The sequence below is a fragment of the Leuresthes tenuis genome, unplaced genomic scaffold (assembly GCF_036924035.1).
Source record: "Leuresthes tenuis unplaced genomic scaffold, fLeuTen1.0.hap1 SCAF_16, whole genome shotgun sequence".
NCBI lineage: Eukaryota > Metazoa > Chordata > Actinopteri > Atheriniformes > Atherinopsidae > Leuresthes > Leuresthes tenuis.
In genome coordinates this window covers 12648197-12673487 of record NW_027325370.1, presented here as the reverse complement: position 1 = coordinate 12673487, position 25291 = coordinate 12648197, and the positions used below count along the sequence as shown (strand labels likewise).

The window sequence follows — 25291 nt, the reverse complement described above, 5'->3', positions numbered from 1 at the left end:
GACTAAATCTGAATGTTTAGGTTTATCAAGTAGTAACAGAGAATTATTCCGCATTATGCTTTTAACACTAATCTAAACTGCATGTATAAAGATCTCGTGTGTTGACTTGTTGTTTATATGCTTGGAAAGATCTTCAACACAGTCTATAGTTCCCATATTGATCATGTTCAATTCAAATCTCATCTTTCTTCCCTCTCTGTTTCTCTCCAGTGCCACTATCCGGGATGCCTTCTTGCTGTTGCTGGTGGCCACCTCCACCTGGCTCTGTGGTCTGATGGCTGTAAACAACAGTATCCTGGCTTTCTACTACATATTCAATGTCCTCTGCCTAGTGCAGGTATGAACAAAGCGAACAGTCTCTGCAGCTGGATCTCAGCTGATCGACACCTAAAACTTTTATGTTGTCTTCATTCTGTAACTTTTTTAATTTCTTTACTGCCCTTTCTCTCTCAGGGTCTGTCTGTGATGCTGGTCTTCACTGTGTTCAACTCAGAAGTTCAGGAGGCCTGGAGAGTCGCTTGTTTGGGTAAGAAGAGCCCTGGAGAAGACCCACCAAGACCACCACAGAACACAGTGAGTCCCACACACTTGCACACAAACACATTTATTTCAAGCTGTTATATTGCAGCGTCGAAAACCAGAAAGATTCTGTTGTTTTCTGTCCGAAACATTTATAAGAATCATTTAAATGAACTCACAATAGCATAGTCATTATTGCACGATAATGACTGAAGAGTCCTGATGTGAAACCATAAATCATTTCACTGCTTGATTTCAAAGTCTATTACTGTGTTTGATCTCACTGCAGTCTCTTGTAGATGTACGTTCTCACTGTGCCCATTACTAGACAGCACAAAAATCCTGCTGACCTCCATTTCTCCTTCCCTCAATCCATCCATCCATCAATCTCTCCTGCCCTCCCCTGCTTCTCTCCTTCTGGCCTCAGGGTTCGTTGCTGACCCACATGAAACAAAATACCAGCCAGTGGAACGCTGCTTGCTCTTTCGCCTCTTCGACAAAAGAACAATGCAGTTTCTATTTAGTGACCGTGTTTTTGCGAGCGTGTCTGTGAAACCTCTCGCTTCTGTCTTGTGTGTGTGTTCGCTTTTTGAAAACCTATTTGAAAACATTGTTTTTCCTGTTTGTGTGTGAGTGAGAGAAAGTCATGTTTGCTTTGTGGACCACGTACAGTTTACATATCCTCTTCTACATACTGAATGCCAAATATAGGGTGTGTGTGATAGAGAGAGACATTTCTGTTTATGTGCATGGATGACTGTTTGTGTGTGTGTGTTTCAACCACCATCTCCTCCAAAGCTCTTCCTCTCCATCACGCTATCATCAGGGGGAAAAAAACTTAAACTATTATTAGACGCACACTTTGTTGTTTTTTCCCCTTGATGGGCACCATGTATAAATGACTGCTTATTAGTGTGCATTTTCCTGTCTGACTCATATTGTACAATGTATTATTTATGACTGAAGTGAACAATAAACTTAAGAGCAAAGGTCCTCTCTTGATTATCGGCTGGAGCTTCCACTTCACTTGTTTTTTCTTTTCCACTCAGCATTATCTCATATCCTCTCTATTGTATTTTCCTATTGCCTCCAGCAGCTATAATAACAAGAGCTGCTGGAGGCAACATGTGTGATATTGAATACTTGTATTGTAGTTTTCATAAACATCCCAATGATTTAAAGCATCACAAGAGAAACATCTCCTTTGTGAGTAGAGTCAATGTGCCTCCAAAGGAGTCAGAAGCACCTAGTTTTGTGGTTCACAAACGTCTTTAGTGTTGCTTCAATAGTCACTGCTATCCTCATAAAGGGATAGAAAACTGAGACAGAGATCATTTTTGATCATTCAAATATTTAAAGACATGGGACGTTGCTGCTGTTTTGTTTTTTTTTCGTTGAAATATCATTAACTCTCAACCCTTGTGTGTGTTTGTCTGCGTGTACTTGCACAGGCTCAAAACCCCTATCATAACGCATCTCTGCTGGAGCAGAGCGGGCTACACCGCATCACCCTGGGAACCTCCACCATCTCCTCTGTCAGCTCAGCAAGGTATCTGGACACACTGCCACAAACAGTCAAACGCATCACAGACAAACTACGAATGAATTTGGATGTAAAACTCATGCACTGTGACTGCCAGAGGAGAATAAGACTGCATTTTTTTCTCTTGTTCAAGACTGAGTTGTTTCCTAGCAACAATATAGAAATGATAAATTGATGCTGACTTTAAATGACAAAGAAAATCAACAGATAACTCATAATGCAAATAGTGCCTCAGGGTTTTTCTATTCTCTGCGGCTCTGATTGTGGATTAAGTTGCTTCAGGGAGGAAATTCCCTAACTAATAAAATCACTGTTGTGCGCCTTTTTTTGGGTCACTGGGGTAAAGATGAAGAAGATTGGATCGAACAATGTACTGTGCTATATGTGGAGCGACACTAATGTACTCTGAAAGTGGCTGCTGATGCTTTCAGGGCTCAGTGATTGTCTTTCTTCCTGAGTGTCTGTACAGAACACTACTGTATATTTGTCTGAGAGGATGTTCTCGTTTTTTTAAATCTGTTTTGACCTGTGTGTATGTATCGTTTTATAATGTGTGCGTATCTGTCCTCACTTCTCCCCTGGCCCCCATTAGAGAAAATCTGTTGGCTCGTCAAACCCTGGAACAAAACATTGTCCACACAGGAGCTACAGACCTGGATGTAGCCATGTTCCACAGAGATGGAGGTACATTTGCAGGCATACACTGGGACGACGTGGTTTGACAGAAATACACATACTTTCAGTTTCCCCTCCTCTTATTCTTCTGTCTCTCTGTGAATTTCATTAAAGATAAAGCAAACACAACACACAGTACATCCATAAAGGACGGTAACAGCACAACAACCATATCTTTTCCCCTTCTTTCTCCCCTCTCTCACTCTTTGCCTCTGTCTCCTCCCTCGGCACCTTTAGGTGAGGATTCGGACTCAGACTCAGACCTCTCCATGGAGGAAGAGCGGAGTCTCTCCATCCCTTCCTCTGAGAGTGAGGACAATGTGCGTCTCCGTGGACGCATCCAGCGCCGATTCAAACGCTCCAATCACAGCGAGCGTCTGCTCACAGAACCTACCAACAATGGCACCAAAGGTAAACAAGAAACTGCTGTTTCCACATTTCTATGCTCACTGAGGACTTTACATAAACACACACACTTACCTCATGAGGTGTGGGATTCCATCAAAATTTTCTGTTGGGAATACTTGGAACAGTGAAAAAATAAGGACATCACGTTTACTGCATGCTTGCATATAAATACTACTCAGGAGATCCTTTGAGTGATAAAGTTTCTCCTTAAGGACAGAAAGGTGGTTCAAATTGGCAATGTGCTCCTTATCAGAGGAATAAAACTTCAGTCAGGCTGAATCAACAGCAGTTATAAGGACATAGTTTCAATGTCAGAGCAGACTCAAGCTTGAAAAACTATAACATTCACAGAAACTTTTTTATCAACTCCGGCAGCATAGTTCTCATGTCTGCTAATGATCCCTCTGTGCTGTAGATTCTGCATACTCAGTTTCTCTACAAGAAAATCTTAGTACACAATTAGCATTTTGTGTCAATGCTGCCTCACAGCATCAGAGATCTTATGTAGAAGCATATGGCATTTTTTGGCAGCACAGAGGAAATGCCAGTAGTCATTAATCAATATCTATCTTCACCTGTTGCTCATTAACTGGTATCATGAATATTATATGAGTTTATGCTCTTCAAAATAGAAGATATAAATGTCACACTAAAACGTTTTTTGTGAAAGACTTCACTTTGAGAAAAGGCCAGTTATGTTCAAATCTTTAAATCCATATGAATTATCAATTCCGGAACTCTATTTGGGGGTCAAACCAGAGCGCAGCTGTCAGCTCAATGACAGCGGTCAGGATCCGGATGGTCGGAACAGTCAGATCGATACATGGGTGCAGTCAAACTGAGAAGTAAAGCTGGGAGAGTTGGACTTTTTACTGAAAGGTCAAAGCCTGAAGCGATCCTATTGGCTGTGACAAAGCTTTAACCCTCTAAGGCCTGGACTATTTCTGAAAATTTCACCTGAAAGATGCAGTTAAACCCTTTCACTGCACAGTCAAATGACTCTGATGGGAATGTGCGTTCAAGGTCCAGCTAAAAAAATGAATAGATAAGATAATTAAATGTTTTTGTTTTTTTTAGCAGAACAAGACACTTTTATTAAAGTAAGCCCTAAACATCAGACATGCAATGATGTTAAATACTTCTGGTATTTCATAGCAAGAAACAAAAACAGAAATGAATAAGTGATCATTTGTATTAAGGGCTTAATTATCAAGTTATCGATCAAACAAGAAGCAAAACATTCTCTAATTCCACATTCTCACATTTAAAGATTAATTTAGTTGATTTCATTTAGTGGATTTGATCTGAGCAAACAACTCATGTAGCACAAAACCTAATGTCAAATTAAACAGATAAATCTGAGGCATAAGAATTTACCTGGCTTTACTGGCTTTACTGATGAATAAATGGTGAGGGATTTTCTCAAACTGTCACTCACCACCTAGAGAAATTAATCGAGAACCTGAGTATTGGGAAGGTTAAAAAGGTTTTGTGACTCACCTGAAAGTGTTTGCTCTTATTTGTGTGTGACAGATCTGGATGGCAATGACCTTTTGTCTTACTGGCCAGCTTTGGAGGAGTGTGACACACACACCTTGCAGAAGTGGGGCTCAGAGCGCCCCCTGGGGGCAGATTACAGCAAGGACGCTGCTAATAACAACCAGTTAGATGCAGCGCTTACCAGCGGGGATGAGAATGGCCTCACCCAGCCACACAGACATCGCAAGGGTGAGAGAGACACATAAAAACATGGAGACTTACATGAAGGCAAACATTAGGTATTATCAGGCTTTGGTCCTGCATCTTTGGATGTTAGTGTCTCGCCTGAATATTGTCTTCCTCAGCTCAGTAGCTGAGTTTAACCTGAAATAGGTTAATTATTTCAGGTCACTTTGGTTTTTTTTGTATTATGTTGTTTAGAGTTTTTATGTTTAAAACTTCATTGTTTTGGTGTACTCATTGTTTGTCCATTCTGTACTGTACAATGTGTACAATATGTATGATGTAATGATCTACATGCCAGGATTTATAATTTGATAATCATATTACATGCAGGAGATTTGCATAAGTCAGGTGGTCACTATGTATTAAGAAAACATTTAACAACACTGTGTGGGGCTTTGCTTATGGGCTAAATAGGGCCCTAAAAGCACATGTGTCACTTTTATAAGTGCAGGATAGCGTGCATACTCAAAGTAGATCATTTTTATGCATGCACATACACACAATGGCACACAGTACAATCAAAGACACAATGAGTGGGAGAGGAAGGAATACAAAGCTGGAATTTAGTCATGTTGCCTGAAACCATGAATGACATTTTCCGAAAAAAAATTACGCATAAGTAAAAAGTACATGCATGCATACAAATGGACGAAAACATGGTTGAAAAGCAAAAAAATGCTGCTTTGTTTGAATTTTAAAGTCTGCTTCAGGATGTCCATGTTCCACAAACAGAGCCATTATGAGTCACTGTATATTACCAATGACCAAAGACAGATTTAAAATGTCAAAGCTTCCTGCTCTTGTGTGCATTTCTTCCTATCCACTTCTTTCTTCATCAGCTTTCAACCTCCTACGCCCTGCTGTACTTTTTACTCTCCTGTTCTGTCTCCCTCTCTAATGCAGTCTTTTATCATCTATAAAAGTCCTCTTCTTCCTCCGTTTTTTCCATTTATGACTTCCGTTCTCCTTCTCAAATACTTACTCTCATGTTACAGGTATCTTGAAGAATCGTCTGGGCTGTCCTCCAGCACTCCAGGGTCTTTCTACTATGGGCCGAGTCCCCAGTGAGCTCAACTGGTACCGAACATCTACTCTCGGCCACAGAGGTGTTCCAGCAGCCTCATATGGTCGAATGTACTCTGCCACAGCCGGTGCCAGTGGAGGTTCTGGCTCCCTTTCCCAGCCAGCTTCCCGCTACTCCTCCAGGGAGCACCTTGACTCGCTTGCCAGGAGGCAGTTGTCCAGGGATCCACTAGGAAGGCAGACGGTTGGGGGGTCGAGAGACCGGTTAGACTCCCGGGGTTCCAGGGACAACTTGGATCTCCTACCCAGAAGGAGAGAGCTGGGACTAGGGCAAGGACCAGGACTCGGGGGCCTCGATCACCAGCGAGTCTCCTCATCCAGAGAGAACTTGTCAGGATCCAGGGACAGACTGGACAACCACCATGCTAGCAGTTTTCACGCTTCAAGGGAGGACTTAAGTGGAGATGTTGGAGCTGGAATGGAGGGATACCTCAGTGGGTCGAGATCGCAGTTAAACACTCTAACTCGGCGTCAGGCCTCATCCCGGGAGCACCTTGGTGGGGCCCTGATGAGCAGTCGGTCGAGGGAGCAATTGGAGCCCAACGGAATGGGAGCTCAGGCTCAGCCATGTCGGGAGTGGCTCCGCACTCTACCTCCCCGGCAGCCCTCACACCCAGACCAACCCCTCTCTGCCTCCCCTCCTCCCCCAATCTCAGAGGAGCCCCAACAAGAGCAGCTACCTCCTCCAACTCATATAAGGGGACGCCTTGATTCTGCACCTTCATGTAGGTATTCTGGTCAGACTGTCCCTCAGGTAGCAGGTTCAAATCCAAACCCTCTAGGTCGACAACCATCCAGTGAACACCTGGACATTCTGTCCTCTATCCTGGCATCTTTCAATTCCTCAGTCCTCACTCCTCCCCCTCCTGCCTCCAACCCTGGTCCTAACGGGTCCATCCACGGACCCTCTCCCTCCCCACCCCAGTCTACTACTTCCCACAGCATATCTGAAGTCTCCCCTGACTCAGAGTAAGTCTCTCTGTGTGCATTAACCTCAACTAACCCTCTACAAGTTACCCTGTATTACATCTTTTTCTCTGTCTTTCATAACCCACTGACCCCATCTTGGACTCCGTGTTTTTTATTTTTATACCTCAATTTACCTAATCTTTACTCTGCCAATTTTTCAGCACATTTATCTTCCCTCCCCTTGTATCTGTTTTGCTCTGTTTTCTAGCTCTGTCTCCTTCCTCTGTCTTTGTCCTTCTGAAATAGCTCATTTCCATTTTACCTCAGTATTTTCATTATCATCATAATGTAGAATTGAATCATTGGAGCATTGGCATAGAAACCCTTGAGATGATTAACTTCTTTTTCCTTCACCTCAGAACCAACAGAAGCGAGGGACAGTCTTGATGACAGCCTCTATATCCCTCAAAGTATTTCAACAGTGCTAGACACACAAAGGGACAAGATCGAAGGTCATGGATGGCTCAACATCAATGGGACAAACTGGGATCTTGAAGGACTAAAAACAAAGTGGGTCAGAGGAGACATAGATAAAGACAAACTGAGAGAAAACTTACAGACAAAACCGGTAGTGATAAAAAAAATAATGTCTGTGGGCTGGTTGTATTTTTTTGAGTCCCGCTGCCTGGAAACCCATGGTTCTTTTGACGATGAATAAACCACCTCTACTACCTAAAAACTGTTTGACAAAAAAAAAAAAAACAATCTCCTCAAATTCAAACACACGTTAGCCTAAACCAGACAAGACCCGTCAAAAAAGGAAAGCTAGTTACTGTAAATAACATTTTTATACATTTTGTATCTTTTTCATTGGAGATGAAGAAGAAATCTCTTGTGATGTTTCTTTTTTTTAAGCGGTTGTGTCCATGTGAGGTTGTGAGTGAGGTTGATGCGAGTGCAGTCTTGTGTGTTGCTGAGGGCAGAGTTTACCTCTACAAAGAAAAAAAAATTCAAATTTCTCCCTGAAAAAAGTTTTCCTCCATTACTTTTCCTCACACCCATCAACTTTATGTATATCAACAGGGGTCCTGCAATAGTATCTGATGAGATTATCAAAACCTCAAATTGTGGTTGAGGGAAAATATCAAAGTATCAGGAAGTGATTGTACATAGAAGAAGGGGTAACTATAATAGAGGACATTTGTTGGAACAAGATGATTGTGCAAAGAAAGATTTCTAACAATAACATAAGATTCAAAGCTGGTGGTTCAACTATTAAAGCTCAGTCACAGGTGTCAAAGTGTCATGTCTTTTGGGAGACTGTGCTATTTTGTGATCAGACGTATATGAATGTGACCTTGTCATCTATCTGTGTACCTCTGTGCCGGGGGCTGTCTGAACCAGACCATATCAGTCCACTGAAATAAAAAGACCATATCTTCACCGTTCTGGAGACCCGGTGGGTGTAGGTTGATCTCTCTGTCTGCCTCAATGCATGAGGCTGTATCATGTAACAAACATTTAAAACCCCCCCAAGGTATTTTTTTGTACTTTGATGCGCTTCAACTCAACCTGCCTCAAGGGATGCCACAGGAGCAGCTGAATCTCCCTAGTAGCATCCAGAAAATTTGTTTATAAAAGCTTCTCGTGCAGAAGCTCTGTGTCAAACTAAACCAAAGGGACTTCAAATCACTATGAAACTATTATGTTCTCCACTTTCCTGTGTTAAAAATTGACTTTGTGCTGGGTGAGAAAGCTGTAGATGTAATTCACTTTTGTTTTAACCGTGATCTTTTTTTAGATATCTGTACCATGGATAGAAGTCTAAAATGAAAATGTGTTTCTATAAATGAGGCCTTAGATCTACACGACAACACAACCTGCTGTGTTTGGTATTTAATTGGCTGCATACAGTGTAAGCTAGTGGGTCGTGATTAGGTATGAGAGAGGAAAACGGATAAGAAGGAAGACATGCGACATATCTCAGCGTGCTCAGATATTTGTTTGGAAACATGAAAGCGAACCTGCAGGGAAATAAGCAGCATGGTATCTACCTGAATGCATCAGCTCATTTCTTTAGCCCCATAGCAGACAGCTTTTTACCTTCTTGGCTGAAATCACTAATCTTCAGAGAAATTTCACAGAAAAAAGATAATTGCTCAAAATCTGAAGAGGCTCCAACACATTCAACAAGAACTGTGGATCGAGTGTTTCCTACCAGAACACACTGAAACGGATCTATTGTTTTCCTCCCATTTGGAAAGTTATACAAAAATAATGCATCTTTCAAAATCTGGCAAAGCTTCCGCAGCAGCAGACCAGTTTGCAAAGTAGAGGAGATGTCAACAGTGTTCGTGCTAAAAGCCTCTAAGTGGTTTTAAAATGTAGGTCTTTCCATCAGCAGCTGATCCTTTCTCGCAGATGTTGGAGCAAACCCTGAATTTCGACCTTAAAGCAAAAAACATGCTGGCATTTGACAGCATGGAAAACATGCAGGCAATTTCTACTTTCCTTCAGTGGCACAAAGGAATTGTCGTAACATTTTTTCTTGTACTGAAAATATGCACAATGAGTTAGAAAAACCACAGGCAATTCTGTCTGCATGTTGTGAGCAAAGTGCATAGCAACTGTAAGAAAATACAGTTGCCATAAATACCATAAAACAAGAGGTGGATACAAAAAATAGGAATGCTAAAATGCTGCAGAATGGAGAGAATGGCAAAACAAAAGTCACAAAACCAGACACAGTTGAAGGGAAGACAAATTAGGTCAGAAACCATGACTGTGTGCAATGTGTAGCCACAGGCACTCATGGATGCAACTCATTACAGAGTAAGATTTTAAAAAACACAGAGAAGAGAAGGGCAATGCAAATTGAGTTAAAAAAAAAAACAGTGAATATCTGCCTGCTCTGACTACTGCTCTGTCAGTCCCATGTCCCTGGGAAGTGACTTGCAAACCTGTTTGTGACAGTATTATTGCCAAAAAAAAAAACGTTCCTGCAGGGGAATGTTACCTGCCAGTCAATTAAAGTAGTAGTACACCTAGATTTTTTTTATCCTTTTATTTTTTTCAGAGATTATACCTTTATTGTCCACATACATGAGATCTATTTTATTTATTGATACTTTATTAACACTTTATGAATTATTTATTCTTGCCATTTTGTATGAGAGGCTGTTTTGAAGAAGAATGTCTTTTTTTTTTTCCTTTTTTTTCTGTCCAAAGGTTCTTTCTTTTACATCTAATGTTTGATATGATTGGAGTCTCACAGCAACAGAGGGAGGACAAGAAAATGAGAAGATAAAAGTTTCTCTTTTAACTTAGAATCAAAGTAAAAGACAAGGCAACGTTTATTCCATATTCAAAATTGAATTTCTTATCAAATTATTAAGGTAAAACCTGGAAAATGTAAGTAAACTTACATTTCAATCAGTTATGGTTACATTTATCCAATTTTAACGGCACATGTTAACATATCCTGATTTGAAATGTAATACGGGGTGTAAATATTGCAATTATGCCTCATTTTTACACTATGAAATGATTAACTGGTAACGCATCTGCTTTGAAACTCTACAGCAGCCTGTTAGTACCCGGGAAATAACACAAAACTTCATGATAAAATGGTTTTGACCAATAGGAGACACACATATGAGGCCAGATGAGAAGACTGAGGTGAGACTAAAATGTTATGTGCTTTGAAAAAAGAAAAATGTGGGGTGTGTGACAGAAGGAAAGAAACAACGAGGCAGGAAGAGGAGGGGGGTTGATGGGGGTTTGTCTTTGTTGGTTTGTCTGTTCATTATAAGATGCCTTCTATCCCATCGATGGGATGGAAACAGCTGTTCCCCGTTACTGCGGAAACGATAGAAATGTTGGACATTAAAAAATTACTTATTCCTATGAGGCTTTGTGTGACTGTGTGTTCATATGTATTCTATCTGCTGACAAAAAGAGGTTTGCTATTTCATATTTATGACAACATTTTCAGGAGTGAAATATTGTAGGAAACATCCAGACAGAGTGACATGTTTTTTTTTCTAGACGCTTCCTCTCTCTGACTTGTTTTGACTCTCTAAGTATTCTGTCACATTCAGAGTCATGCTCAGCTGCCAGCTTGATAAAGTCACCTCACAGCAGGTGCACCCAGCTGTCACATGATATTGCCAGTCCTTGCATGAACCTTAGAGTCCAGCCTCAGATAAAAATTGTATAACTCCCCTGTTGGATATTTAGTGCAGCTGCTTGGTCACGTGTGAAAAAACGTATTGACATAATAAAAATGGAAAATGTGTTTTAAAACAGTTGAGAGGAATAGGGACACAATTTTAGACAAGGTGACTTCTTAGCCTAAATGTTAGTCACCCAGGTCATGTCGATTTAAGAGCTCCAGTAGAACGCAACAAAACTCCTTTTCTCTGCTTATGAAGAAGAAGGTATATAGTAGTTTGATACATGCCACACATTAGAAGGAAAGGCAAGTATCTTAATGTCTGTGTCAAGTACACAACTGGAGCCCACAGATTGGTCATCGTAGGTAAACATAAAGACTGGAAAGTGTCCTGGATGAGCACCTAATTTCTCACACCTTGGTTCAAGGGAGGGACAGAGTATTGGATCACACATTACTATTTTAAATATGGGTTTATTTTGCCCATATATAAGATATAGATCATCTGCAAGTAAACTATAAGGTGTAGTGTGTAGAAGGATGAGTGGAAGGTGAGGTGGAAATAACAAAACAAACGCAATCAAAGCAGAACCTCAGATAGAGAAAGTAGCTGTTTATAACATTTTCTATACTGAGAGAACATCCAGTAAATGTAAGCCATAAAGTGATGGACTTCGTGTTTTAACCTCCTGAAATCTTAACTCTACCAAGACAGAAGTTTTGGGACAGTCTGGCTTTGCCAGAAGGTATAAATACACCTGCCAACACCTCTAAGCAGACTGTTGGAACTCTACTGGTGGACTCACGTCATTGTTCAACAAGATCATTCTCTTAGTTGGTTTTAATGATAGTTGCCTTTTGGCATTAATATTGCCATGATGATATGACTCACAACATATCTGCATACTCTAAATTATATGGCACTTATCTCAGGTGTCTCAACAAGGGCTGCATTCCACCTCCGCACCTGTTCATGGCCTCCTCTCAGAGGAGAGCAGCCCTCATAAATACACCTATGCTTGTCCTATGTCAAGTCAAAATGTCTTTGTGAAATTTATATTACGGTAATGAACTCCTACAGGATTTCAAACTGACAGTTGTCCACATTTATGGCCATTAAACCATTTCCATTTTTATTAAAAAACAAACAAAAAAAGTCTGACATTTATGAACAGTCACTACATATTGATGTTCTTCTAAAATGTCTTAAAGATTGTCCATTTGGGGATGTCCTTTCATCATCTATGGTAAACTCGGTACATTCTTCTAAAAAACCTCGAGTGAGGTTTTACTTTCAAATAAAATATTACTTAAAAAACAAAGGATATCTTACATCTTACATCTGAGTACCAAAGACACACACTGTGAAAAATTACAGATAAAACACAATAATTCATTTTGATCTTTCCGACCAAGTAATTTATCACAGATATTTTTATTTCATAACATTCTTGTGTAGTTGTACTGTAAAGTTGTAAAGTTAGGACCACATTCACTTTGAAAGAATCTATCTTTATTTGCTCGTTATTTCAACAAAGTCAGAACTAGTTCAGTTGCGGTTTGCACAGCAGTTCTGTCTGAGAACCACAGGCCCAGACCTCGAGCAAACCTGCTTATTTTTGCCGGCAGCCCCAGCTCTACTCAGGTAGGTTGTTTGTTTTCACAGGTTTAGCACACGCCCACTCGTGTCAAAGAGTTCTTTAGCTGGGGGTAAAGAATTTCGGCTCTGTCTGAACACACTGTAATGCCTGAAATGAAGAACCAGAGCAAGTTTTCACTGATTGAAAAGTCCCACCATAAGGCTTTGGGAACGACAATCTCACAAGCATCTCATGACTGTGATCGACCTCAACAGAGCCAAACTCTTATTCAAAGAAGAGGAAAACAAACATTTATAAATCTATAAAATAGTCTTAGTTCCATGGCATATAGGCAACAATACAAGAATGAAACAAGCACTAAAAAACTTTAAAGCAGATCAGCCAGTCAGATCAGAAGTCTTCTCTTCTTCATCACCACTGCTGGAAGAAGATGGCGGCACATCCTCGCCCAGTCTCTTTAGCTTGGCCTTGTAGTAAGCCTTCTTCATCCTGAAGGCTTTCTCCTTCTGCCGGACAGCTTTCCTCTTTTCCCTCACCAGCTCCTGTTCCCATGCCAGCACTTTTATTCTGTTCTCCCACTCCAGGATCTTCATCTGCTGCTGCTGCTCCAAAGCCTCGATCCTCTGCTGATGCTCCAGTCTCGACAGGTCTAAAGGATCGTGCTGAGCAAGGCGGTGGCCGGCGTCCTCCGGCTCGCCGTCTGACAGGTGAAGTTGGTGACTGCTGAGCCTGGAGGTGCCTGTGGGGTAAAAGGTGATTGGGGGGAGAGAGAGTGTGTAACTTTCTCAGTTGTAAACTGCAAGGTGTCGTGAATGATGGTCATCATAACAAGGGCGTGCCACAGGGACACAATCTAGGACCACTTCCATTTAACAAAAATTTCACTGTTCAATACACCGGAACATGAATGACACTAGTTCACATACAACAGCCTCTGTTGTCCTGGTTGTTCAAAATGTACATGCTGGTCTTTGTGATGTTAATTCATCTAAAATTTCAATTATTTTCACATCAAAAGTGGTAATAATCACTGCACTGGAGCATTTCCTTATCCATAGTTCTGTTTCGGCTCAGAGAGAGAAACATTTCGTCCAACAGAGCATTTTTCTCTCAGACTGCAGGCTTAAAGTGGAACAGGAGGCAGAACCATCTCTCAGCTTGGGTTCAAAGGGCAGACGCTGTAATTCTCCCTCTCCCTCACGCTTTGCTTTTCCTTTCAATTACTGCAGGTTATTAACTTTTTGTGTCCCATCGCTGCTTTTGCAATTTTCCTCTCTCTGTGCCTTCTCTCTCTGTCTCTGGCTCTGGAGCCACATGTTCCTGATTCGCGGCTGTGTGACTTAACAATCCTGTATGGTATTTACCGTTATAATGCTTGATGTTGTCTCTCTCTCCCTGTTCTTTTCTCTCTGTTCTTCTCTCATCACAAACTATCGAAGCAGATGGCCACCATCCCTGCGTCTGCTAAGGATCAGTCAAAAAACGTGATGTCTTCGTTGTATTTTGTATACAGGATGTTTTCATGTGCCCCAACTCTTGTAAGAATGACAGAACAACACTGTATTGATTTCTATATAACAGAGCTGGTATGCAGTGATTGGTAGTTAGAAGAACAGTGCTGCATTTATTCATCTAAAAGCTCCTCTTCGCAGACATCCGGAGGTCTCAACCAGTACGATCTCAATGTCCTCCATTGATTAGTCTGATCCTACACAGTGATACCATCATTGGGAAAACTACATTTTTAGCACTGTTTACCAATTAAAAGCTTTGAAATTATTTAGGCTCATCCCTTTCAATCAATTTCAATCATTCAATATAATATAATTATTACGGATCGTTTCATTATAGGGTGACATGTGCCCGAGTTTTGTTTTTTTTATTTTGTTTTCTGGTGGCTGCTGTAAATTTGTATGTTCTTATTATTTTATCTGATGTGTGCTTTAGTTAGTCATTTGTTGTCAGGGCAACCTTGTACAAAAGAGCTTGGCCATCCCTGTATTATTAGTGGATGTATTGTAGAAAAAAAAATTGGGAAACAAGGCAACAAAATCTTGCTTTATGATGTTGTTCCAACTTCCAGTCTTTGACATAGATTCTTCATATCTCTAAACTTCACTGGTGAGATGAAGGCTTTTCCATTAAAAGTTGTGGTTTTGACAATGAGTCCCTGATCAAACAACTGGATTTAGCTAAAGGTAATGATGTCTTAATTAAAAATGAAATCCCCAGTCTCGTTATCAATAAACAAAATCACACTTGATTTTGGCAGATGAAAGTTTGCTGTGTGTTTCTAGGCAACAAATGTTAGAGCAGCTTGGAGAGCTTTTAGTGTGGGTACCTGGTGCTGTGAAGTAGGCAACAGGAAATGTCCCATCCTGCTGCTCTGCATTGTGGGAGGTGGAGTTTGTAGTAGGGCTGTGGTTCAGATCTGACCAGTCTCTGCCTGTTATTCTGTCCAAGGCTTCACGCTGGAGGCAGATGGCCACTTGCTCCTTGCTGTCATCTGCCTGAGACGAAGGTGGAGCATTTGCTATTGTTTCATTAATTACATATTTGTCCGTTTGAATGAACAGCGCAGGCTTTAGCTTCATTTTGTGGTTACGTTTAAATTCTGCACATGCTATTTCATCAAAAATAAAAGCAAAAAGTAAACAGATCGCTTTCAAATATTTACCTGATTTGCGCTACCGTTCGTCTGCCCAGCATCATTTATTAAAGTGTCTGCCGGTGAGAAAAAGGGAAGGACAGATGGGGGGGTTATGAAGGTAACTGTATTTCTAGAAAATGAACAAAGAGTGCCTCCATCTGGTGGACGCAGGTATAACGTTGCCTTGACACCTAAACACATGCAGTTCTGTAGCCATAGGTCCTCACATCATTGTCATCATTATGATTGTGCACATATTAAGTGTTATTTAATATTAAGCCATATTAGATGGAAATGGGTTGTGTCATTATTTGCTTAATGCTCAACACCATTAAAGACATGACATATGCCTTAAGATTAAATCAAGGGGTTAGTCAAATAGCCTCTAGCCTCTAAACACAGCCACATTAAACGTGAGAAAGAACAGTCTTCAACACAAATGATTTCTATTTAGTTTCTTGTGGCAGCAAGTGTACATTCTGCTTTAGTGTCCTTGAACAGAATAACTATAAATCTGGGATTTTTTATCTTTTTTTTTCTCAATTTAGAGAACCAATTAACCTTGGGAGTTTTAAAAACTGTCAAAACCAGTTTGAAACAAGCAAAAATAAACTGGGTAGGCGAATTAGTGATTCTGGATCCATACTGGGAATCCTCGAGAAGTCGTTTTACCTTTTTTTCCCCAGCACCGTGTTGCTTTTACTGTAAACCAGGAGAATTGTAGATCAAACTACTTGCTTTACTAAATACTCCCAAGGTTTAAAAGAGTGAAAACTATGAAAAGTGGCCATTTTTTCCACTTATTTTTTATTTACATGAATCAGAGATGGCATCATAACTCACACCAGATTCGTTTATTGCAGGATTGATGAAGAATGAAGGTGTCATTGAGTTGGATCATGATGTATCAAGGGGTTATTGATGAGTTTTCTACAAGGACTTGTGGTTTTTAGTACAACATAAAACATACATGATCTCACTTTTCTTTCATTTTGACGCAAAAGATATTTTGACACTTTAATAGCTGTCCGATTAGAATTTGTGAAGGATAAGAGAAAAGGTTATGCAGAAACTGAATGTATAAGCAATTTGAAATAATACAGAAATCATTCTAAATCATGGTGTACTTATTACAAATTGACATCAATAAATGTAGAGATAATTGTGCATTTATTTATTTAACTGTAATTGTCCTGGGGCAGACGAATGAACTGTATGCTCTGATATTGGGCCAAACAAACACCAGTACATCTGCTACAAAAACAACAGCTGAACAAAAGATCGCAGTGAATGAATGAGTATCCTATCAAATGCTTATGAACAATATGAGTCATGTCTTCGAGGATGTTTCTCCGCTATTAACAGTGAAACTAACTAACCTTCCAGTAGCTTGCGGACCGCTGCTTTGTGGCCAGCTCCCCCTGCGTGGCTGGTGAGAGCAGCCTCGCCCATGGTCTGAAGTTTGATTGATTTACAACAGGCCCTACATCGTGCGAAGTGAATGTCATGAGCGTCCTTTACTAGCCAGTCCTTGAAGGCGTCCTTTGCCAGCCAGGAATCTTGAAATTTACATTTTCCAGGCATAGTTAGCTGTAAAGTTAGCTGGACCGCTACCCAACAGCCAGTAGCAACCTCTTTACCTATTCTGCCTCGTGATGCATTGAGTGTCCTCTACGACGGTACGCACATGACATACGAGGCATTTAAAACAAGTATTTCAGAATCACTTCATGTCATGCAGTCGCAAAATATCAATTAAAAGCATTTGTAGGTTGTGCTCTGTCATAACCAACACCGTATCAAAATACTTTGAAATTACCAGCAACCATAAGAAAAATGGTGCATAAACAGTGTTGCCAGAAACAATCTTGTGTTGATAAAATTGTAATAATGTAATTGCGTGTTAATCAATTGTCAACTAAATTTAAGCAAAAAATAAACTAGAGACAAGAGCAAATATCAGGATTTCAGAAATGTCAATGTGGACTTTCTATGAGAAACCCCACTAAACTACTTCTACAGAAAACCCTTTAATGCAGCATAAACCTAAGGCCTTTAGTCACATGTCTTTTTATAGCCAATTATAATTAGACACTTTTGTTCTCTGGCCAATCAGCGTTAAGGGAGCCAGAAGGGTCGCTTGATTGGTTAAAGTCCGACAGGACAGAACAGAAACACATGGGCTCTCAGTTGCTCTTCGTATAATTAAATGAAATGGTAAACGCAAATCAGAGGCATGTGTCCGCTGTATTTAAGCCTTTTTTTTTACCCAAGCATGTTTTCACTTTGTTGTTTGATGAGAAAGATTAGTCTTTTTTTCTTTGTATATCATTCTCAGGTAACACGAAAAGAGCTACTGACGTTAGCTTGTTTTGCTAGCTGATAGATATTGGACTCTACTGATGCTGTCCGTTCGTCCTCGCTGTTTCTAACAATTGTTTTTGATAAAGTGTTAATGGTGTAAATCGAAACCTTGTATCCTTCAGGGATTGTTCCTGATGTCTCTTTAGTAGACGTTTTTATTCGTTAAAAACATGGAGACAGCTGCCCTCGTAGCTCCAATCACTGGTCTGGAGTTCTTTAAGGAAGAGTTTTTGTTAACAGGTAAGCAACAGTTTTATCAGCATTCCTAGTGATACGTTAAAGACAGAACATTAGAGGAATAATTTGTATAATTATAACCTGTATTGTTTTGCCTCATGTTTACAATACTGAAGTATTTTGAATGACATATGCTATATTAATCTAAAATGTTTAAGCCTCGTTTTAATTTTATAGCGTTAACTGAAAGCAATTTTGGATTAACTGGATTAATGAAAGATGATCTTTGTTCTGCCTTTAAATAAAGGGGTCAGTCTAATTAGATGGATAATTGTTGCGTTTCCAAATTGTAACTGGGTAAAGAATTACATCTCAATTTTAAAATCCAACCAATCAAGTTCTCAGCCAAGATACAGTACAGTGTCAGCAGCATCAAGTCTGAAACTATATTATTAATGCTTTTTATTATGAGCAAAGTTATCTTCCCTTATTTATTGACCTATCTATGCCTTTTCATTCCGTTGATGATTAAATCCTTTTGAGGATATTGAAAATGACTGATTTCGATTTAAACATATTTTTTTATATTCCTGGTTTGCAAAGTATCTTATTGGTAGAATATGCTATGTTTTAAAGGAGACAATATTGTACTCTTTTTCACAAGTTGCTTACTTTGATTTTCTGAAATCTGTTAAATATTTTGTTCAAAATACCATATACCTTTTTTTAACCATTTACAGAAACCAGTTTCAAATACCTCTGGGAACACAGAGCAAAGTTCATGCATGTATTTTTAAATTGAATGTTTTCTAAATGTCTTACCTCACTGTACACATTTTAGTTTCAATTTCATTCCTAACCATTTTTTTTTTTTTGCTACAATCTGGGCAGCTTGCTCTCAGAGGCTCCCATGCATAAATAAAGATCACTTGTTCACATAATGTTGACTAAAACCATATTAAAGGTTCAGCTAATACACATCTTACTCTTCTCATATCTGGCAGGTGAGGGTCCGATCCTGTCGGTGTACAGTCTCCAGCCTCACCCTAAAGCCAGCACTTCACTGAGTGTCCTCCAACAATCCAGAATCCATGGGATAAGAGTAAGAAGTCAAGCAGCTTTTCCAGCACAGAGCTCTACCACAGCAATCCACAAACAAAGAGAACATGGTTAGCACAAGTAGATTCTAGTTCTCACTATTTTTTTGTTTCCTGAATTAGTTTCTTTTGGTTTACTAAAGACAAATCTGAGTCAAGAATAGATTATTTTTGCAGTGATCTACTGACTGATTTAAAGTGTTATTTTTGGCTTTTAGTTGTCACCTCTCACTCACCTAAAGGCTCTAATTGTTTGTTCACATACACACATATTATCTGAATCTTCTCTTCACTGTCAACCCGCAGGACAGAGCTCCACCACAGAGCCCAGCTTCTACGACCTAGCAGTATTTGGAGGTAAGGCTGTGAGGCTGGTGAGGCTCCGTGTGGATTTTAAGGATGTGAAGCATCTGCGCTTGGAGGTCCTGGGTCCCCTTTTGGAGCTACATGATTGGGTCTTGGATGCCCGCTGGCTCTCTGGAGATAAACAGTCACTGCTCTGTGTGGCTGTAGCCCACAATGGTGTCCTTCTCCTGGATGTTGTTAGAGGAGAGGCTCTGGTCCAGCACTCCTGTCTGGAGGGGTGTTTGCTATATTCTGCTCTACTTCTGGTACATGAATCCTGGGCAGATATTGTCTTAATAGGGGGGACTGTTTTTAACCAGCTGGTCATCTGGAAACCTGGCAGAGAAGGTGAAAGTAAAAATTCTGGGCACAAAGCTCCAGTTGAGCGGCGTCTGTCAGGTCACAGTGGTGTCATCTTCAGCATCTCTTACCTCCAGGAGAAAGGGTATCTGGCTTCAGCCTCTGATGACCGCAGTGTGCGGGTGTGGGCCGTTGGTGCTTTAGGTGGCCCTGGAGGGAAATGTGGAGACTCGAACCCGGCTTGTTTAAAAGTTCTGTATGGTCACCAGGCCAGAGTGTTCTCAGTGCATCTCTCACCACAGAGAGTGTTCAGTGCAGGAGAAGACGGGACTTGCTTAGTCTGGGACTGGGCTGGAGGTGGTAAGGTGGTTCGAACGTTGAAGGGACATCGCGCAGGGGGCGTCCGTGCTCTGGCTGTCAGTGAGGGAGAGGGAGGTGATGAGAGATGGGTGGCTACAGGAGGGGCGGATGGAGGGGTGAGGTTGTGGAAAGTGCATGGCAGAGATGAAAAGGAGAGCAAGGAGGAGGCAGTGACAGAGAAGCAAACGGACTTGAAATTTCCTGGTTATGGCCTGCCTAAAGTAGTTTGTATAGCAGGAGAAGAGGATGAAAATACAAGCTGGAGCCAGTTTGTGGTTTGCACTGACAAGGGAGTTGTTTGCCAGTATGTTGATGGAAAGTGGGAGACATTATGGCAAGGAACCTCTGACTTTCATTCCTATTGTGTGATGAACACAGTAACTGTCAGTGTGAAAGACTCAGCCGCAACAGTTAATTTATGTGCTGTGGGGAACCTCGGCGGGTCCTTACAGATCTTACCCACCTCTCATCCTCAGTCTGGTATTCGTCTTACAGGTGGATCAGGGAAGATTCATAGTATTATTTGGCAGAAAGGGAAAGACGGTGTATACTTGCTAGCATCAGGTGCTGAAGGACTTGTCTATCGCTGGTGTATAAAAGTAAAGATAAATGAAAGCTTTTCTTTAGTTTTCAGTGTGCATTCTCTTCCACCTTTCCTCCTACCTCGCTGCGCTAAGCGCTGGCTCACAGCTGCTGTCCGCCTCCACTGCAGCTCGGAGGAAGTGCTCTGGGTGTGTGGAGACAGGAGAGGGTCTCTGCTTTTGTATCAGGAAGAAGAAAAGTTTGAGCAAACCACCAAGGATACTGAGGAAATTGATAAAGGCTTGATGGCAGATGGAAAACAAGCTGCTGATGAACAAGAGGAGACAGAAGAAAGTAAAGACCTGCATGACTTGATGCTGCAGCCGCTGAGCTGTCTGTTTGGAGTGCATGGCAAACACGGTGTTACTTCAGTGTGTGAACACCAAGGATTGCTCTATAGCACTGGCAAGGACGGCTGTGTTAGGATATTCAGGGTGAATCGAACACCGCCGGAAAAATACATGGAGAGCAAACAAGATGGTAAAGGAGAGCGTGTGGAGATCAACGAAAGGCTTCAGCTGGAGATGCTCCGAGTCCAGCGGGCCTGCAAGGGTATGGAGTGGCTGGAGAGGGTTTTGATTCTAGAATCCGAAGTTCCAGTGGAACAGGAGGAAGAGATTGTTGGGAAATGTGAGCATCTAAATAAGACCAAACAGAATTTGACAGTAAAGTTGGGGGTCGCAGGGGAAGGAGACGTGGAAAAAAATTTAGAAGGAGAAGAAGTTAAAGGAAGAGAAGCCAGATTTGTCATTGTCGGCTTTCACGCAGCCCACTTTGTTGTTTGGGACCCTATGAGGCAGGAAAGGCTTTTAGCAGTGCCTTGTGGTGGGGGGCATCGCTCTTGGAGTCTCTGGCCATCGCACACGGGGATTTGGTCCGGATATGGCGCCTTGGTCTTCATCAAGCAGGGCGCAGTCCTGACTTCACAACCTCCTGGAGAAGTGCTGGACTGGGTTGGGAAATCGGAAAAGAGTGGAGGATGGGGTTTGAGAGAGGGGGTCCATGGGAGGGGGATTTGGTGTGTTGCCAGGCTTGGGAGGATAGGGGAGTCTGGAAAAGAGATTCTAACAAAGTCCGTTGCAGGTATGACTGGAAATGTGGTTGGTGGTGTTGAAGGAGAAGAAAGGCAATGGGAGATAGTAGTGACGGGAGGAGAGGACACTAGCTTAGCTGTCCTGGCGCTACATCCAGTTTCTGGCATCATCAAAGTTCTCTCGGTTATTACAGACCACATTTCAGGCGTTCGCACGTTGGCAGCCGTTCCACGTGCTGAAGGAGGGAGTGACAACCCGTCAAAGTCTCTCTCTGCCCTGCTGGTGTCAGCCGGCGGGCGGGCTCAAATACAGTGCTACCAGCTGTTGATTGTCTGGGACCGGCAGAGGCTGACTCCTTGCTGTCAGGTGATCCAGGTGGCAAGTCACCGACTGGATGAGCAGTGGGAAAAAAGGCGGAACCGACATAAGACGGTGAAAATGGACCCAGAAACAAGGTTAATAACAAGTTAATGATTGTAGATGTGGTTGGGCGTCACTCACATTTAAACTAATTCTGGCACCAGTTCTTCTGTCTAGAGATGCATCCTTTACTGTCTCTGGAAACAAGGATATCATTTCACTCCTTAAGAAAATCTAAACTCATCATTTTAAACTTGCAGAGTCTGTGTGTTATGAACATGCTCATTTTAAAGTGTTCGTGCACAGCGCTGGTCATGGTTGTTTAAAACATTTTCATGAACAAAGCAATGTAGATTTCAGAATTTTCTAGCTGTAGCTGAAACTAACCATAAAGTTCCTTATTTTCAGTTCCATGTAGACTTACTGTTGGCACTTTTTATCAATGCAGCTTCATAATCAGTCCTTGAGATTTTACGTCATCACATGTCAACAGCTTAAATGTTAAAGGCATGACATGACTGCAGGTTAAACTTGGTAAAAGAGCTTATTGTGTGCAGATGTTGGAAAAAAAGTCACTACAGTTGTGTGTGTCTGTCTGTTTGGGAGTTCAGTAGAGAGAAATTTAGCCTAACATGAACTGGTACTCGTTGGTATTCATTCAGTGCTATTAAAAGTACCAGATCTGGTCCCCACCCTTGGTTGGGAAACAGTAGTTAAGAACCTGTAACACCTCATTATCTTTGTTCATTTTCTGCACTCTTGCAGACTTTTACCACATGCCTACCTAATGTCACTTATTGATCTCTTTTCCTATTCTCCTCCATTGATCAGGTCTTACCAGCTCTGTTTGTGTGTTCTTAGGTACGTTTCTGTGACGGTGGTGGAGGAAAAGGACGACTGTATCATACTGGCTTTGTCCTGCAGTGACGGGGCGATCAGGTTGGTTACAGAGCTCATTAGAACCAAAAACCTGACTGTGGCTTTCACTCTGCAAAAGTCTTCATGTCTGCTATTTTTGCAGTGATTTTATATAAACCAATTAGATTAGATCAGATCAGACTTTGTTAGTGGAGAACTGCATGTACGTCATAAACAAATAAACAAATATAGCTGGCACCTGAGCAGAAGTACATATGGGTGTAATAATAATGTGAGAGTTATGAGATACATTTTGCAGGTATGTTTCCCAGATTATTCATTTAAACTGTATTTAGCTAACTATATACTGACATGATCCATTTATTTCATAAATGCACATACTAATTTATATTTATTTGAATACTTAGTATATTCTGTTACTGCCTTTCCAGATTGTTCTCGGTCAGTGAAGTTAAAAATCAAATTGATTTGTTGTGGGAGACGTTTTACCACCAGCGCTGTGTGCTCAGTGTCGCCACCTGCAGCCTGGATGACGACAATGGCAACAGGTGAGCTCTCCTTTGCTAATATCCTCTATTCACATTAATTTGGATCTTGTTTTATTGGCATTGCATAATATTTTAGAGAAGAGTACTAGTTGGTATGAAGAAAACAATCTCCTGTGTGGCAGTTTACCCTAATCATGGTATGCTTCCCTTACAGATATAAGCTGCTCTTCAGTGCTGCAACTGATGGGAAAATTGCAGTATGGGATTTGACTGAAGCTCTGTCCTTGTCAGCTGATCAGTTGAGTGGTGCTACACCCCCACCAATCCCCTGCCTTGACATTCCTGCCCACCAGAGCGGCATCAACTCATTGGCTGTTTGGGAAGACAAACTGGGACAACAAGAGGGCGGTTGCCTGGTAACTGTTGCTAGTGGAGGGGATGATGGACAGCTGACAGTGTCCACAGTTAAGGTGCAGTACCCAGAAAATGGGAAGACTGGGGGCAGCAGTGTGTTTTCTCAGATTTCTAACTCCCAAACTTTGCCACAAGCACACGTTCAGAGTCTTAACCAGCTTCAGCTTCATCTCCACTCCCAGTCCCAAATCCCACTCGCCCACGCTGCCCCTCTCACTGCCCTGAAGCTCCTGAGCCAAGATATCTTGGTCTCCACTTCCTCAGATCAGAGGGTTTGCCTTTGGAAGGTCAGCAGTACCAGAATCCATCACAGCGGGGCGCTGTGCTCCCACGTTGCAGATGTTGCAGGACTTGCAGCTTGGGAGGGGGAGGAAGGCGATGAAAAGGAGAAGATAGCATTTGAGCAGGTAAATGCAGTTTGTGGAGGAAAAGAGAATCCGACACAATTAGAGACAGTGAGTAGGATAACAGAGGGTGGGAGATTCAGTGAAGATCTGAAAACAGTCGATGAATCCAAGGGTAGAGAACCTGATAAAGCAATGAGTAAGTCAGGTGACCCAGTTTGTGAGACCAGTGATGAAAATGAATGTGCGACAACTGGTAATTCAAGAGATGAAGGAGCGTTTCACAGTGCAGGTGAGACAGTGAGTGAGGCAAACACTGAGAGAGGTTTCAAGGCTTCCGGTGAGAGCAGGCAAAAGAGAAAAGTGGTGGGATGGGTGTTAGTCGTTGGCCAGGGTTTCCAGCTACTACGAATCAGAATTCCAGAGACGGATGAAAAGATGTCGAGAGAGAAAAGAGAAAAAGAAAACCAGCGGGTTAAAGTGACTGTTCAAAATCACGCAGCTTGTATGGAATCAAGCTGTTGAAGTGATCAACAACAAACACTTTCCAAAGGGACACATGTTGTTAAATGTTTTTTTTATTGAGTGTTTTGTATGAACCTGTAAACCTTCTTGACTACTGCCCCTTAATCAAAAACAATTTTTAGAATAAAGTTTATTTATTCTTAAGCTTTCTTTGGGTGTATTGATGTTATGAAATGGCTTGTGTGTGGATACTGTAACAGCAGTAACTTCTATTACAAACAAAGCCATCTGAGCAGAAATGCAATTACTTCAATTTCCTCTCATTAAGCATCAAGCTGATGGTCCTTTTTTTTTCATTAATTTCTTGTGGCCTGAAAAAAAAGAAGAGATTTGTGCAGTCATTTGTGTTTAATTAGGACGCGTTTCTTCTAATAACACACAGAAAGCATGTGGAGCTCATCAAGTCCAGCCTAGAATTTTCACAGCATTTTTCAAAAGACCTTTAAAACCATCTATTTAAAGTATGTGCCATCTGTGTCCTGCTTCGGGGAATGGAACCAAACTGCAGTTATTTTTAACACAGTCTGTTAAATCTGTTAAAATTTCATCCATCCAGGAAACACTTGACTGGCGGAGGAGCACCCTCGAATCCCATCACTTGTAATCAATAACCTTTACTAAGTGATGGAGGGAGGTGTTCCTCTTAAGTCCAGATTGTTTTAAGAAAACATCCTGCTTCTCCATCCCACGTGCTCCTAAAAGTGTATCATTCTGATGTGACAGATGTAAAACGGA

General features: G+C 41.3%; 3 protein-coding genes across 4 annotated transcripts in view; 2 read left to right on the top strand and 1 right to left on the bottom strand.

Annotated features, from left to right (window-relative positions):
* The window catches only part of celsr3 (cadherin, EGF LAG seven-pass G-type receptor 3), a 96732-nt gene extending 85992 nt beyond the window's left edge, over positions 1-10740 (top strand). The window contains exons 29-36 of the mRNA XM_072367026.1: positions 211-337; positions 454-573; positions 1971-2068; positions 2655-2746; positions 2975-3148; positions 4679-4873; positions 5866-6922; positions 7282-10740. Of these exons, the coding sequence (XP_072223127.1) occupies positions 211-337; positions 454-573; positions 1971-2068; positions 2655-2746; positions 2975-3148; positions 4679-4873; positions 5866-6922; positions 7282-7309 (1891 nt within the window). The 3' untranslated portion in view covers positions 7310-10740. The remainder of the gene's footprint in view (positions 1-210; positions 338-453; positions 574-1970; positions 2069-2654; positions 2747-2974; positions 3149-4678; positions 4874-5865; positions 6923-7281) is intronic.
* A 1397-nt stretch (positions 10741-12137) lies between these two features.
* Positions 12138-16932, bottom strand: LOC140271744 (uncharacterized). The gene is made up of 4 exons (XM_072367033.1): positions 16667-16932; positions 15315-15361; positions 14979-15147; positions 12138-13376 (listed from the first exon to the last, which is right to left on the bottom strand). The coding sequence occupies exons 1-4, from the start codon at positions 16869-16871 to the stop codon at positions 13015-13017; spliced, it is 783 nt and encodes a 260-aa protein (XP_072223134.1). The 5' UTR covers positions 16872-16932; the 3' UTR covers positions 12138-13014.
* A 501-nt stretch (positions 16933-17433) lies between these two features.
* Positions 17434-25110, top strand: wdr6 (WD repeat domain 6). 2 transcript variants are annotated; one of them, XM_072367028.1, is made up of 7 exons: positions 17437-17504; positions 17774-17891; positions 18833-18997; positions 19232-22001; positions 22768-22845; positions 23217-23333; positions 23488-25110. In XM_072367028.1, exons 2-7 carry the CDS (start codon positions 17822-17824, stop codon positions 24554-24556), a joined length of 4269 nt encoding a protein of 1422 aa, XP_072223129.1. In that variant the 5' UTR covers positions 17437-17504; positions 17774-17821; the 3' UTR covers positions 24557-25110. The 2 variants fall into 2 exon arrangements, with proteins under 2 accessions (XP_072223128.1, XP_072223129.1); XM_072367027.1 differs by having other exon boundaries at positions 17434-17891.
* The last annotated feature ends 181 nt before the right edge of the window (positions 25111-25291 follow it).